The following is a 16,403-nucleotide window of genomic DNA, read 5'->3' on the forward strand; positions in this document are numbered from 1 at the left end:
TTTAGGGCTTCATAGGTTAATACCAGCCCCTTGAATTGGGTCCGGACTTCAATTGGGAGCCAGTGTAGCTGATAGAGGACTGGAGTTGTATGAGAGTAACATATAACACATAATGTTATTCCATGTTGGAAGAGCTTTCATGTGCTGCATTCTGCATGAAGGGTAGGCCAGAAAATCCACATATTGTAACTTAGAGTTCACAGCACCAGTAATTAAGCTTATAGAGGCATTTCAGCCTTTTAGAATGGCCTGGGGTGGGGTGGGGTGGGGGAGGGAACTATGCAGCTGCTGAGAAGCCATCAAACAAGTGGCAGGTGGCGGGAATGGGGTGAGGCTAATGGAAGGAGTATCACCTTCCAGGGACCCCAGCAGGTGCTTGATAGTGTCTCGGAGCCCAAGGTTCCCCACCCCTGTAGAATAGAAAGCGGAAGAAATTGAGTGACATTAACTGGATGGAATAAGCAGGCAAAGCTAGGTTTGAAGCACTCCAAGAGTAATGGACACCCAACTGAGGCTATGTCTGAGAAGTATCCTATTCTTGGGTTTACTAGTCACTTCAAAAATTCTGTGTAAATGTAATAATGTAGTGTTCTTTTTTGTTCTATAGTTTTTAGGGAGGCATGGATCACCACTGTAATTATCTATGCTAATTCATGGAAATGGTGGCCTATTAAAGATGGAATTACAAAGGTGGATTTTGAAAGATTAAAGTAAAAATATCTTGTAGAGCAAAAGGGAGAAAAGAATGCCCAAGAAGTTATAATTTTGGATTAAACTACATTTAAGATAGATTGTCTTGTTTAAATGCTTAAAACTAAATCTTACGTGCTATTAGACATTATAGGAAATTAATACCTAATAGCACTGAATTGGCATTTGTAAAATTGCGTATACATTTTCATTATATTTCATTAGCCTATGAGTAATGGTTCTTTTGTAACACTAGAAATTTTGCTGTTTCTCCAGGAGAGTGTGGGAATTGTAAGGAGTGCTACTTTCTCTTGCTTTTTGGCAGTGTGTACAGCATACTGTTTCCCACTATGCATTTCTCCAAGAGTCACTGACAGGTTATATCTTACTTAGACTGTGATTTTTGTAGCTCCGGAAGCAATCTTAAAACTAAACATAGTTCTGGAGAGGAGAGAGAACAAGCTTTCTTAGAATCAAATCATTCCTGGGATTGTAGAGCTCGTCAACGTCTGTATAACATTACACAAGCAATCTGTATTTTGGAACAGAAAGTCTATATTGAGGATAACTACAGGGTATATTTTTATAATGAATGGGTTAGATCTAGGAGTTGTACTTAATTGAAATTTGTGGGATTTAAGTAATAACTAACCTTTTCCTTTGATTTCTGTGGGGCACAGTCCCATGCATGGTTTGGTAGAAAAAAGTCCCATGGCTCCTGGCATTCTTCAGCCAGCTATGTTGGGAAATGTTGGACTTGTTTCTGATTAAACATGCACAGGATTAGGATTGCACCTTGAGTCTGGATCTAGCCTTAAGGATTTTCCAGACATAAAAAAAGTGATCTGTAGAAACTTTAAATTTTTAGAGCATTTCCTCATACAGAAATGTTCACATCTTGGAAAACATTTCAAAATCACATAATACAGATTATATAGTATGGATGGGATTTTTGCTTTAAATATTGCTTTTTATAGGCTGAACCTGTAGTGTGAGTTTGTCCTAGTAAATAACCCCGTGCCATCTATAATTTGATTGTCTGCTTGTTATATTTTAATAGTTTATTTCACTATGTGCAGACTTCTATCTGTAACTTGCCCCACTGTATTAGAATCACATTTTGAAATTGTATATAGTCAGTAGAGGTAAAAAGTGACATGCTGACCCCATATGCAGTTTTAAACAACTGACTGAACTCTCAGGTTTGGAAAGACAGTGAATAGAAATCTGTATGTCCTGTTTTAAAACTTGGCTGGAATAGATTCTTTTGATGAATGGAATGATTGGTTGCACCATAATGGAATCTCACCACTGCCCATGAAATGCAACATGAAGAATTTTCTCCCCCGCAGAGCATTGAATGTAGCAGTGAAAAGAGCCAGGGGCTGATCCAGCCTTTGTTTACAACAGCCACTAATTCCTGATGGAGCTATCAGCTTTGCTGAACTTTGCTCTTCCTGCTGTAGCATCCAGTTCAGTTGAATCTCAGGAAGACTGTTTGGAGCTGTTCAAGACTCTGAACGATATAAGGTTGAAGTCCAGTCAAAATAACCTGGGACCTGCCTGGGGTGATGTTATCCAAACTGTCCTTTTGGTCTTCCCAATGCTGCAAGGAGAAGACACCCGCTTCAGGCACCACTGTGGGGCTGGTGGGGCACAGAAAGATGGGAATTGGCATCGTAAGAGTGCGGCAAGACTTCTTGAAAGTGTTGGCCTTAGCAAGAGAAGAGCAGCAGTTGGTCTTTGAATCAAGTAATCCTACAGGCCACTTTGGCCTCCAATTCCCATACAGGAAACCTTCCCATACAGGGGAGGTTTCAGGTTGCCCACACAAAGGAAGCAAAATGTCTTGGATGTCACTGAACAGCATTCAAATAAAATAAGCCTCTTGCCAGAAACCAAGAACAGGTGAGCACAGGGAAGCCTTCCTGCAAAACTATGTCTTTCATTGTTTTGAAGCAGGAGCAGTATGAAAAATTAGCCAAACATCTTTGAATCCTGATCATGGGTTGCTTCATTTGAGACATTTGGCTTTCAGATCAGATTAAATCTGGCATTTCTTGTCACTTCTTGTTTTAGTTACATTTCTGGATAGATGCTTTCATTGCTGCACACTAAAATGTCAGTTGCAAAAGGGACACGATAAGGTGCAATTCTATTTATGCTGGCTAGGGCACGCTGGGAGCTGTAGGCCCCTTCTCTGTCTGAATGTGCCTATTTCACAAATGAGGTGAAAGTTCCTCAACGTTTCCTAACAGCAGCATAGAGTGTTTGAGTTTCCTGACAGGGGAGGGGCAGCAGTTGAATTGACTGAGGCTTTGTGAGGGTAACTGTGAGTGTCTTGCCAGAGTGATTTTCCTTGCTGTCTGGAAACAGATGGGCAGCATATATCAGAGCAGCAAAGAAAACACTTCTTTACACAATGCATGATCGTAGCTCCTTTTGGGGTCAAGGTTCTTGAGCAGGTGGTTACCAGCCATCTTCAAGCACTCTTGAGTGTGACTGATTGCCTGGATCCATTTCACTCAAGGCTCTGGGACTGGCTGAAGTAGCCATGGCTCAGGGTGGGTTTGGGCACAGCAACAGCATTGGTTGCCCTATATGAAGACCTGTGCCAGGAGGGAGACAGGAGTGGAGGGTGACCCTGTTGATTTTTTCATGGGTGTTGATGCCATTAATCATGATATCCTCCAAAGGGGACTCTCTGAGATGGAAGTGGGATGTACTGCATTGCAGTAGCTCTGTTCCTACTTGGAAGGTCGTCTCTGGAAGATGGTGCTTGGGGAATATTGGTCAATCTTGTGGATTCTCCATCATGAGGTTCCTCGGGAATCTTTTCTGTCCCTCATGCTATTTAACATGGACATGAAACTGTTGAGTGGGATCATCCAGAGTTTTAGAGCATGTTGCCATCAATATACTGGTAGTGCACAGCTGTTTCTCTCCTTTTCATTGTCAGCAGGTGAGGCTGTGGACGTGCTAAACAGGTGCCTGGATGTGGCAATGGACTGAATGAGGGCTAACAATCTGATGCTGAGTCCAGACAAGACTGAGATGCTGTCCTAGATGGGAGGTTCTCAACCAGCTCTCCTTGACCCATCTTTGTCACTTGAACTTCATAGAGGCTTCTTTCAGTTTTGGCTGGTGGCCCAGCTATGTCCCACTCTAGACCAGGATATTCTGGATTCAGTATTCTGTATTCTTGTACTTGCTGATTAGATTACTGCAATGTACTCTATGGGAGGCTGCCCTTCAAGACTGTTCGGAAGCTGGAGCTTGTGCAAAATGCAGCAGCTGTATGTCTGAACATAAAAGACCAGATTTGACGTGCTTGCATAGACTGCCCGGTCCAGAGTGTTGGCTTGCTAGAAAGCCTTACATGACTTGGGACTGCAATACTTGACAGAGCAACTCTTCCAACTGCAATCTATCTAAACACTGTGTTCAGTATTCTAGGCCTTTTTCAGGTGCTGAGTGGGGTGAGGAATGGAGGCACAGAGCTGAAGAAGTGGGGGCAGAGGAGAAGTTAGGAAACTGCCTGGTACCGAGTCACCCCATTGGTTCACCCAGCCTAGTACTGTTGCCACTGTCTGGCGAGGTCTTGCCAGTTATTCAAATTGGAGCATTTCTACCTGGAGATGCTGGAGATCAAACCAGGGAGCTTCTGCAGGTGTGCCACTGAGCTGCAGATGGGGATGCTCCTAGGATCGTTCCTAGAGCTTGCCTTGCCTACCTCCACTGCCAAGATCTCTTCTTAAAACAGAGTTCTCAGTAGGTAGATCCTGAGACAGGCAGATGGCGATGTATCTGACTTGTAAGTATTGATGGCATTTAATTAAAAAGCATCAAATGTTGGTGCATCCACTGTGAGTTATGCAGTAATCAAATCTTCACATGCTATAAGTCATGTGGTAAAGTTAGTCATGAGTAATACTTTAATCTCTCTTTCTTGCTTTCTTTCTCTCTCACTCACATGTTTAGTAATTGCGTATAAACAGGGTGGAAACTGTTAATAAGTGTAGCACTTAGTTCAAGACTGGAGAAAGCTTGCAGTTTTCAAATTGTGTACACTATGGCCTGCCCCAGTAATCGGCTTATGACCTAGTTGCATTGCATTAACTTTAGCTGCAAATACAGAAACAGAACAAATGTGTGTGTATGTGTGTGTGTGTATGGACAATGGACTTCAGTTCCCATCAGCCCCAGTCAGCATGGCTAATGGTGAGGAATGCTGGGAGTTGCAGCTCAAGGTTCTCAGCTTGGGGAAGGCTGGTTTAGGGGATTACTGTTTCACTGGGAGTAGACCAACACTCTTTGAAAAAGAAATAGTGAAAGAATAAGAATTATCTTTTTGCTCCCAGTTAAATAGTTACATAGTCACGGTCACTTGTGTGTGATTGTGGTGCAGCAAGGTTGATCAGGATATCCTAGAAATGTGTCTATTGAAAGTGAGGTTGAACCAGTGGAGAAAATTTGGGCTGATTCAAAGGTAATGACCAAACCATGGTTTGGCTACTGGGATCCTACCTTTGCACAGTCCCTCCTGCTTTTCTGCATTCCAGTTCTCTTGCTCGCTTCCTGGGATGTCTGGGATGCAGCCAGCAGTCCATGGGAATGATTGTTGTCATCCTTCGTTCCAAAAGTCACAGGTTTGCTGTGAACTGAGCCAGCGTCACTTCTGCGCCTTTCTTCTGCTAATTCTGGGTGCACTGTCCTCACCAACTGAGAAGTAAAGTTCTCTATTTATGCTTGGAGGATAGAAATAATTTTTGCTCCTTGTGTACAAGGGGTGTATGTTGTTGTACTCTAGCTCCATCAGTCCCAGCTTTCATGGACAGTGGTTAGGTCTAATGGAAGCTGTAGTCCAGCTACAACCCTCCCATGTGCTTTGCCCCTTTCCCCACCAGAAAGCTCCTCTACAAGATTTTTAAAACATACTATCTAATCATATAATTTTGTCATGACTTGTGGTTTTGTAAATAGCACTGCTTGTATTTCAGTGTGTGCATGTGTTTGTGGGTTGCCTTTTGTTCAAAGCTAATTGTAGTTGAGAAATACAACTGGGCTGGGTCTTTTAAAAAGGGTATAGAGAGCATTGAATTTGGGCTGTTCTAACAGGTTCCAAATGTATGTAAAAATCTTCTAGACCTGGCAAATGGTTGTCTGGTTCACAGAGGAAGAGGTAGGTTACCATATGGTGTGTTGCTTGACATTACTCCTTTATAAAGTACCTTCCAGTTACTCACCACCTTAGGACTCAGCTTGGAAGGAAGAATGTAATCTTTTTATTAGAGGATGTTTGGATTTACAAGCTAAAAGATAGGCAGTGAAGTGATATCATTCCTCGGAAAAACAGGAACATTCGGTGAGGAAAGCAGTAACAACTTGTGCAAGGTATTCCTGGTGTGACACAGGGACAGCTCTAAGAATTCTGGTCACGGTCTTGAGCAGCCAAAGGCAGGCCTGTGCACATGGATGTGGAGGGGAAATTCATCTCTGCTGGCTTATTTGCCCTGCCATGTGTGCCAGGAGATTTGCAAAGCTACCCTGTGTCATGCGAACCCAGCAAGGGTTGGTTGCTGCTGTGGTTAGAGGCTACCCCAGAACCCTAAGACAGCTCAGGGGTTTTGGGCGGTTTGTTAACCAAAACAATAAGCCTTCCATGCTGGGTTTGCTGGCATGGCAAGCCACACTCCTGAGGGTAGTTAGGCAGATCTCGCCAGCATATGACCATGACATGTGGTGGAGGAAATAAGCCATGATCATGCAAAGATGGCCATTGCAGGGGCTGTTTGAGTCTCACCTTGTGTGTACACGGCGGGCTGAGCTAGTCTGCTTTTGCTGATCACACCCAGTCCAGGGGGTTCTCTGCTGTTTTTACATTTGGCCCCAGAGTTCACATAGTGAGGCATGCAAATATGATAGATGTTAATAATGCCAGTGCCTATTAAATATTTATTTAGTAAAACCATATACCACTTACCTTATCAAAAGATCTCTCTGGGGGTTTGCAGAATCAGAGACTAATATACATCATAATAAATATAAAAGGTCCACTAGTTAACTGTTTAAAAACAAAGAGGAGAGCAAAGTTATTAGACTAACGGATCAGCATGCTTATTCAGAAAAGATTTGAGTAAAGAATTAGGTCTTCAAACACATGCCTAAAACAGGCACAGTCGGTGCTTCCCAAATAGCAGGATGAAGAATTCGGTAAGGTGGGTTCCACCATGGAGGAGACATGCTTTTGCATTGCCACCAGATAGCAATCTGCAGGTCATGGTACAACCTCCTCCAATCTTAGCAGCGTTCATGCAGGTCTTTACTGGGGGAAGCCACTGGCCAGGTAACCTGGCCCCAGGTTATTCAGGACTTTACATACCAACAGTGCGACCTTGGACTTAGCTCTGTAGCTGATGCGTAGCCAGTGCCGTTGCTTCAATAGTGGTATGTGCCTGGCCAGGCAGCCTGGCTGCCGCATTCTGCACCAGCAACAGCTTCTGGACCAAGCGCAAGGGTAGCTGCAGGTACAAAGCACATTGCAGTGGTCTAAACAGGAGGTTGTCTTGGCATGGGCTACAGTTGCTAGGCTGTCCTTATCCAGAAAGGAAGTAGCTGATTTACCAGCCGAAGCTGAAAATAGGCATTCCTCACTGCAGAGGTCCCTTGGGCTTTTAATGACTATGTGAATCCAGGACTCCCCCACAACTCTGCATCCATTCTGAGGGAATGCAACCCTCTTCAAAACATTGGCTAATATATTGAATTAAAATGACACCTTCAATCAGAGAAGCTGTTGAGTAAGATTCCCACTGGCAGGGCAGTTCTTCCTGGGCTTTCCAAACCACAATAATTCATCTATAAGTGGCTTTAAGTTTTAAAATGCAATCAAAAATCATTTTAATTGGTTTAAACCCACCTGTCCTATGAGGTCAAGATGTACCTTAAATTAGGGTGCTTTCTTTTATAAAGGAAGATGAGCAAGGCGTGTGGGAGCAAATCTGCCTGCCAGTGGAGTATTAACTTAGTCAGAAACTATGTTTTTAATATGTATATACGTGTATATACATGTATGAATAAATATTTGTAATCATATGGCTTTTCTTGAGTCCTAATTTTATTGCACTACATTCTTGTTTGATTTTCTTTCCAGACTGGTTTAATATTCCATTTTACCTGAGCAAATGTTTTAACTGTTCTGAGATTATGTTATGGCTCCAGACACGCAAGATAGGCTCAAGTTTTCCAATGCTTTTCCTTGCAGACATTTTATAACAGCTTGCTTCTGCACGACTATGATATTCCAGAGTTGAGGACAGTGAGGTTGGAAAGTGCTGTGCTAAGTAAAGAAAATGTAGGATCTATATTGTAAGCCCTTCGGGGAGTTAATCCATCCTCTCTTGTGTTGTACCTCTGGCCCATCAGTTCAAACCTCCTGTGACTTAGTTACTGCCAGTAAGGACTTGAAGTTAAAATATCTCTGATCTTTTTTTTTTTTTTTTTTTGGTATTTTGGCCCTGCCCGCCCTGGGCTTTTCTCAAAAAGGTTGTGCAGAATGCATTGTGCAGAATGATGATACTATGTAAATAAATGTGAGTCAGTTTAATGCAGCTTCAATGCATAGTAATGTGGGGTGGAATACGCTGCTCACACTGGCTGCCTTATTCAGACTGTGCATTTGGAAGCAATTAGATTATTACTAAGGCTCCAGAGGCCCTTCCTCCAGCAGGAAAACTGATGCTGAACTGTGCTGAATTTATCACCTAAATGTTAGAATGGTTTAATCTGCTCCTTGAATCAGGGCAACTGGAGCTGTCTGATGGAGTTGGGTGATACAGAATGGACAGATAGAGTAGAATACCGTCTCTTTTTGTTTTTAAAGATGACTGACATCACATCCAGGAAAAGCAGTTACAAACCCTTGTGGTGGTTTCCGAGGTAGTAGTTTAAGCACTGTGGAAGAAGCATGGTAGAGCAACTGTGACTTTTACTGAAATTGGCTTGCATCACTGGACACATTTCCAAGTTTCTGCCTTGCCACGTTGGTGTATGGGCTGATTTGTCAATTGCAGTAGACAGAAATACTTTTTAAACATCACAACAGCCTGCTGAAGGACTCCTATTTACTCTGGAAGTGACTCACCCTCCTGTTCTGGTTTTTCAAGCAATGTTTCTATTTTGGAGTAGACCTTTGAAATCTGTTCTTTTCAGGAAGACTCCTCACCTTCATGGGTGTCTGAGGACATCGGCACTATTGAACAGTGGGGAAGAGCAGAGACATTGCAGTGGCTAAAAGAGAGGATATAACTTCACCCAGGCTCCTGGTATACCACCCCATTTTTGATAATAGAAAGTCTAGTAGTTCTCAGGGGTGTTCTCCATCCTGTGATCCACCAGGAAGAAGAGGTTGGGTGCTTCAGCCAGGATGGAAAGCACTCGAGAATTACTAGATTTTCTACTTCCAAAATGGAGGTGGAAACATTTCCCCTTCCCTGCCTCCGTTCCCAGCATGACCAGGCCAGCAGCTCCTTTCTACAGCCATCACATGACCTGAGGACTGCAGAATCCTCCTCCCACTCTACCGGTCTCACTTCACTCCACCATTCCATCATTTTGCCCCACCCTTCCCTTTTTTCCTGTTTTTTTCCTTTTGCATCTTGCCTGTAGAAGAGATCTTAGAATCACGACAGCTTGCAAATTTCTTTTGATATTATTTTAGTTGGCTAAAAGTTCCACTAGTTAGATAGTTATTGGCATTTATTGGCAAAAGATAGCTATTGGCATTTTTTCTTGCTTCGCTTTTTGGAAGAACTCTGTTACATTTACATGAAAGAAAGAACTCTCCCTGCTCCTCTGGTTCCTTAAAAACTTCCTTTCCCCAGAGTTCCTATTGCAAGGTTTGGAGCTACTGGTACCTGGGAAAAAGGCTGGGGAGGTGTGGCACAAGGCTCTTTATGTATTTGAGAAGCAGTGTGACAATAGTTTGGGACACAGTTCTTCATAGGTCTCAAAGTGCAAACGTGCAGTTGCCAGTGTTGGTCTTGTGGCTCTCAGACTTAGGGATGTCACTTTATTTCAGCCTGTCCCGTTACGGGTAATACTAAGCTGGGGGGTTGGGGGAAGGATGCTGACTGGGATTTATGAGGGTTGCAGTTCAGTGTATCTGGAGAGCACCAGGTTTGGAAAGGTTGCCCTAGGGCAGGGGAGGTCAGAGAGTAGTTCTCCAGGTGTTTTGGACTTACAAATAACCCTGCTGGCAGGGACTTCTCAGAGCTGAAGTCCAAAACATCTGGTGAGCTTTCTTATGCAGAATCCTGCAGTTTTTTCTTTTAAAAATGTTTAGAGAAATCAAGTCTCTGGGGAATGTTTTAGTCATGTTACTGAAATGATCTGATTGGAAGCAATATCAGGAAGTAGAGAGGCATTATATGAAAATTAATGTGAGCCTGCTGTAGCAGAAAATATTTGAGGTGGGGAGTTACACTGGCACAGGTGCACATTTGAATGTATTTGAAACAACATCAATTTATTAAATCTATTTTTTTTTTTCACAGAAAGATCCAGACTACTTGAAGCTCTGGTTAGACAGTTTTGTTTCTAGTTATGAACAGTTTCTGGATGTGGATTTTGAAAAATTGCCCACAAGGTATGTAGAAATAGATCTAATTTGTGATAATGCATAATACTAAGATGGCTGATACAATAGGTGTTAACGCAAGTGTATATGCAGTCACAAGTCCATACATATCTCTTTATATACATGCATCTCATGTATGCAGGACTTCCTGCATTGCAGTCAGTTGCACTCCATCGGGTCAGAACGAAGGTGGAGTACGAAGTTAACAAATCTGTACAGCTTTATTACTGTCAGTCTGCTCTTAAATGCTGAAGTATATGATGTTTTTGCTGTCCCCAGCTTTCATTAATTCTCCACTAGTCAATATTTTACTCCTTTGCCATCGTTCTGCATTAGTATAATTATGCACACACTCTTTATTTTAAATTTAAAAGGAGAAAAAATGGTCTTATGCAGAATCCAGGAGGGGCAAGGAGAGACAAAGTGATCTGCCAAAATATAACAACTTTAGTTGTTGTTCCATCTGTGTAGATTTTATGCAGGCCAGTAAGCAGAATTAGAGCCTTTGGTGAGCCAGTCCCACCACATCCTTCTGCGAGTCAAAACAAACATTATTTCCAAACCAACAAAAAGTCTTGTGGCACTTAAAGAGTAGCATTTGTCTGGTCTCCTGGCAGAAGCATTTGTGGACGTAGTCATATTCTCAGATGCATGAAGTGGAAACTTCAGATTGGCTGATCTATATACACATTCTGGGATGGGGGCAAGGATTGTAAACTGTGTTGTTAGAGAAAACTAAAATTTTAAAAAGTGCACATAGTCATTATTGCCATAAGAGTTGCCATTCACAGTACTTTTTGGTGATACCACAGGTACCTTTACAGTGGTGAGCTGATGAATATCTCTAGACTGCTTAAAAGTGACAGTATCTTGTTGGTATCTGCCTTTGAGATTCCTTTGTTCAAAAATGGCCACTTTAAGATAATTCAAGCCCCAGTCAAGGCTTGTTGTGTGGCCCCAACCTTGTAGCAGCAGGGTTTGTTTCAGGGTTAAACAACTATCAATAACTCATGGCCTGTTCTTGCATTATCTAAGGTTGTCTAACCCTCAAACAGCCTCCGCTTCCCAGGCATGGCAACCTCTCGCAAGTCATGCTGGCAGCTGAATATTCCGAATGGCCACACACACATGCTGCAATCCATAATAGCTTAAATAAATCACAGGGTGCTGCAGCAACCATGCCTGGAGGCTGAAATGTTCCTCCACAGGTTTCTGAGTATTCTCATTGCTTATGGCAGAAGCTTTCTGGAAATTGTTCAGCTCTGACTTTGTTGTTAAGAAGGAGTGCCGGGGGGGGGGGGGGGCAGGGTAGGGTCTAACATTTGAATAGGGTCAGATTGGGCCTTTTAGCCTTGGGAACTGAGCTCTGGCTGCTCCCTGAAGCGCTCCATTTCATATCTTGCAAATGCAACTTCCAATGGCAGCTGTATCACTTCCTCAGTTTCTTCAACAAAAACGCTAGAGGTTCCCTCTTGATTAATCGATTGGAACCAGGAGTAACTCCCAGTGAACTTGCAGTGTGAATCAGTCCAAATTCTGTGTCCGTATTCGTTGTCTTTATTCCATGCTGGTATTTCTTGATTGTCCTGCCTTGCATTCTTTAAAAACGTGCTTTGAATTGTTAAATTATAGAGTTGGGTGAGCGTTCTTGTTTGCTGTGAACCAGGAAATGACCCCTGTATGTGCTTCTCGAATGTACTTGCTACAGCTCCAAGGTTGCAGCTCTTAGCAGCACAATCCAGTGTATGCTTACTTGGAAGTCAGCAGAGTGGAGCTTGTGCCCTAGTAAATGCAGTGGTCTGGATGGGACTTTGGGACAGAAGACCAGGGTCCCACTCAGCAGAATGAACAGGAGGGTCCCCCCAATGCAAAAGGGATGGTTGAGCACATTTTGAACTACATGAAGGAATATACATCACCATCCAAAGAGGTTTGCTGGTGGACTAGCAAGGGGCAGAAGACTAGTGCCAAAAATTAACCCAACTCACCCCAGGGTAGCAGTGTTTGGGGCTGTAACCTTAGTCTATTTCTGACATGGATCACCAAACTTCACACTAACAATAGCACCGGTAGCAAAGTGGTAACAGACATATTTTTTGCAAGATTTCTGCTTGTCTGAGAGTCAACAAACTGCCTGACAGGCTGCAACCGATGCTCGGGCGGCTCCTATGTCACAGTGCTGTACAGGCCCACCAAAGAGGTAATTTTGAGTATAATTGCCAGGGGAGGAATTCAGTGGAAACTGGAAGGTTTATTTACAACATTTGTGTGCCACTCTTGATCTAAACAGATTCCAGAGTAGTGAACAAAGATAAAATTCAACAGATAAAAATAAAAAAAAACTGCTTGTTAAAATGGAGTACCAATGAAGAAGGTATTATTATTTCCTCATCTCTTAACTAATAGTATTTTTAATAACAACATGGCAAAAGTGTGGCTGGGGAAATCCACAGACAGAACCTCTGTTTGAACATTAATGTTGCCATCCTCAAGCAGCAATGTTTCTGAGCGCTCAGTATAAAACCCACTGTTTTGCTTTGAGATTAATGACAGGATTAAAGTGTTACGACCTAAAAAAACAGCATATATGACTGGATTCCTGTTGTAACAGATGCACAAGAGAAAATATCTAGGCAGCTAAATGTGAGGGAAGATTGTTACTGTGTCTTGAATAGCTGGCTAGAAATAGAGCTCCAGTATATCATATGTACGTTGTGGGCATGTATTGGGTTAGAACTCCAGATGATCAGGTTTTGCTTGCTGGAAGGACTGCTTTGCATATGAAGGGGTGGGCGGGGGGGGGGGGGAGGAGAAGAAGCCACGCACCCAGAAAAATGTGGAGAAGGAACCCCTTTTTACTCCAGGGATATGGTTTGTCCTGGTAGCACAGTGGTGTTTCTTCCAAATTTTCCTAGTGTTTCCACCAGGTTGTTCCTGGGCTTGGCTGTGTCCAGCCCAGTCTTTAACTGGGAGGTAAATGCTGTGGAAACAACTGGCACCCACTTTTAAGAAAGGTATTTCAGATCAGCATGTCAGCATGTCAGTTTGTGGTGCTTCTGTTGCTCCTGTCGGGAGACACAGCCAGGCACTAGGCAGTGTAATAGATCTCTTGACAGCTGTGCCCGTAGTACATGAAAGATTAATCCACTCTCCTGCTTTGTATTTCCCAAAGCTTCAGGGCCTCATGTTCTACTTACAATTGAAAGGGTGAACCCTTGCCAGCTGGTGAAAGTCTGTTTGTCCTCATGCAGGGGAGAATTTTTCTATTGTGAAAGGAATTCAAATATGTCAGACTCTCTTCTGATTACAGTACTGAGCATATGAAAAAGGAAATGTAGGGGTGCTGAGTGGAAGGAGACTTGATCAAAACTGATTCTTAAATCAGCTGTAGAATCCAAAACCATGTGGAAGTGATCCTAGAAAGGTAACAATACATGCCAAGTTAGAATATTAGGAATTTTCAGGGTTTTGTGGTAGATAGCTGTTACCATCCTGTAATTATTCTTGAAAATGTTATATATTATTGATGCCTTTACCCTTCTAGTTAGCATACAGGCTGAGAGTTAAGGACATAAGAAGAGCCAAAGGTCCATCCAGTCCTCACTCTGTATACATACATGGTGGCAAACCGGCTGCCCCCAGGATCCCTCAGGCAGGATGGGTGCAAGACCTCTGCCTGCCTAAACTCCCCAGTAACTGGGGTATGCAGACATGTTACCTCTGACAAGGGTGGTAGCACCTAGCCAGCAAGGCTAGTGGCCACTGATAGCCTTCTTCTCCATGAACTAGTTAGTTTTGTTTGGGTTAGCATTGAGGGAAGTGTTCATTGAGAAAAAATAATAAATGAGCATGGCTGTGCCAGAGGCTCTACTAATTTTCTCTTTTTTCTGTCCTCAATATAGTTGTCACTAGTCAGAGTCAAGATGATCAATTGCAGTTTCATTAATATGCAGCAAAATGCAAAGGCTCTGTTTTTGTTTCTTTTTTTAAAAAAACAAGACAAAATACAAGGCTATTGCTTCCTCTAAACAGTCTAAAACGGAAGTGGAGCTGTTTATAGGCAATTTGAAGGGCACAAATTTCAGCCACTGATTTTGATGAGATTTGTTTGTTTGTTTAAAACATTTTTATCCCATCCTTTGCACAGCCTCATGACCCTTCACCTTGTCTCATTTCTCATGACCCTTCACCTCATGACCCTTCATTTCTCATGACCCTTCACCTTGTCTTGTATTCTCAGCAGTAAAGATTCTGACTTGGAGAACTATTGTTGGGCTCATACCTGACACAGATAAAGTTGCTAACCTTGAACTGTTTCTTAACCTAAGAAATGGACTTTCAGCTTCTGCTGTAGTTAGGATTTATTACCCTTTAATTGTGAGTGTCCTGTGTTAGGAAGTCACATTGCACACTAGGAGGAAAAGGCCCATGACACAAGCGTGAGAACCAAATTACACATGACACTAATTGCGTAGCATGTCGTTACAGCTTTCCCTTTATTCTAATGGAAGTGTGCACAATCATGATTAATTTAATTGCTGCTGCACATGAGGAGAGGAGGATTCAACTTCCTCCACATTTACTTTCTGGAATTCCACCCACTCCCTTGTGGGCATAAAAAGGAAGAGGAATCACCTTTGCTGCCAATGGTAGGGTTAGGGTTGGACCGAACCCTTTCGGAATCCGTCCCTGCACAATCTGTGGGCTTCCTCTCATGCTTGGCCTGCTCCTGCAAAGCGAACTGAGCCAAGGGGAAGTCCACAAATGCTTGTGGAACCCCAGCAACCAGCAAATTTCCACTGTTACTGGTGGCCAACCTTCTTCTCTGCTTGCTGTTGTTGCATGGGGCCCAATTCCTGGTGAACCCTGGACATGCTTGCCAGGAACTTGCAAGTGGACGAGAGTCTGGGAAGCTAAAACTTGGGAATATGTGGATTTTCCACACAAACAGGTTCTGCACACATCTGTCCAATCAATGGAATTTTTTCTTTCTTGCATGGACTTCCTCCTGTGTTGGGGCAGAATTTGGCAATTTAATCCTCTCTTCTTGGATTTGGATTAGGGCAGTGCTTGCTTACACTAGAGTAAGAACAAGCTGACCCTCAGCCATACAAATATATTGTTAACATGTATTTTACCTCTAATTCTGACTTTTTGCCTCAAAATACCTTGAGGATCAAGGCTAAAACCTTCAAATATAGGTTAAATTCTAATACCTTGTGGCTTGGGTTCTCACAAGTTTTCCATTGCTCCAGTAAGATTGTTTTAAAAGTGAGGCCCAGTGCCTGCTGATATGCTAAACCAAACACAGGGTTTTGGCACATCACAAAGGCAACTGGGTGTCTGGAAGAAAAGCTATAGCAGGGTTGTTTCTTTTTTGGTACGGAGGAGCTTTTGCTATGCAGTTTGATGTTGCATAGTCCAAACACAAGGTTTTATTTGTTCAGTGCAATCTAGGCCCTAGCTGACTTGGTGAAGAATTGATCGCATGATATGTATTCCACATACTTTTGTTCTAAAATTGGCCCAGTTTAGACTATACCTAGCGACCCAAGCAGTATGCTATACTGACGACCTTTTCTTTTATTCCCTGTAATAGTAAAAATATTGGTCCTTAATCCTTAGATTAAGGATTTTCCCCCCATTTGAATTCCATGAAGGAGTAAATAGGCTTAAATCTGTATTGTTGAAATCAATAGGATTTTGAAGTGGTTAATTTTGTCTGTATTATGCTCATCGATGTCACGTCACAGTAATAACTATGATTATTATTTCTTTCATATATAAATAATAAAATATAATAAAATATAAAACTATTTGTGAATCATATTTTTGGTATTTAGTGGGCCAATCTGTACCTGCCTATGATCTCATAACCACCACAGGCCAATTGTGGTAGATGATTCCCCAGGGAATTAATGTGCATTTAACCGACTTAATATTATTTTACATTTTAATTATTGCTTTTAAGCAGATGAGCCATCACTGTGTAATTTAGTGGCATGATTATAATTTTTGGCCCTTTATAGTCAACCATTTGCATTTTTTGTTTTATTGAGTACAGTATAGTCATGAG

The 16,403-nt window shown here is 42.4% G+C and overlaps 1 protein-coding gene across 4 annotated transcripts in view; it reads left to right on the forward strand.

The window, feature by feature from the left end:
- The window catches only part of NBEAL1 (neurobeachin like 1), a 126,567-nt gene that overhangs the window by 17,974 nt on the left and 92,190 nt on the right, over positions 1–16,403 (forward strand). For all 4 annotated transcript variants that reach the window (XM_044431782.1, XM_044431777.1, XM_044431779.1 and 1 more), the window contains exon 3: positions 10,245–10,336. In XM_044431782.1, coding sequence (XP_044287717.1) covers positions 10,245–10,336 — 92 coding nt within the window. The remainder of the gene's footprint in view (positions 1–10,244; positions 10,337–16,403) is intronic.

Source organism: Varanus komodoensis, unplaced genomic scaffold, assembly GCF_004798865.1.
Source record: "Varanus komodoensis strain SLA01 unplaced genomic scaffold, ASM479886v1 scaffold23, whole genome shotgun sequence".
Lineage (NCBI taxonomy): Eukaryota > Metazoa > Chordata > Lepidosauria > Squamata > Varanidae > Varanus > Varanus komodoensis.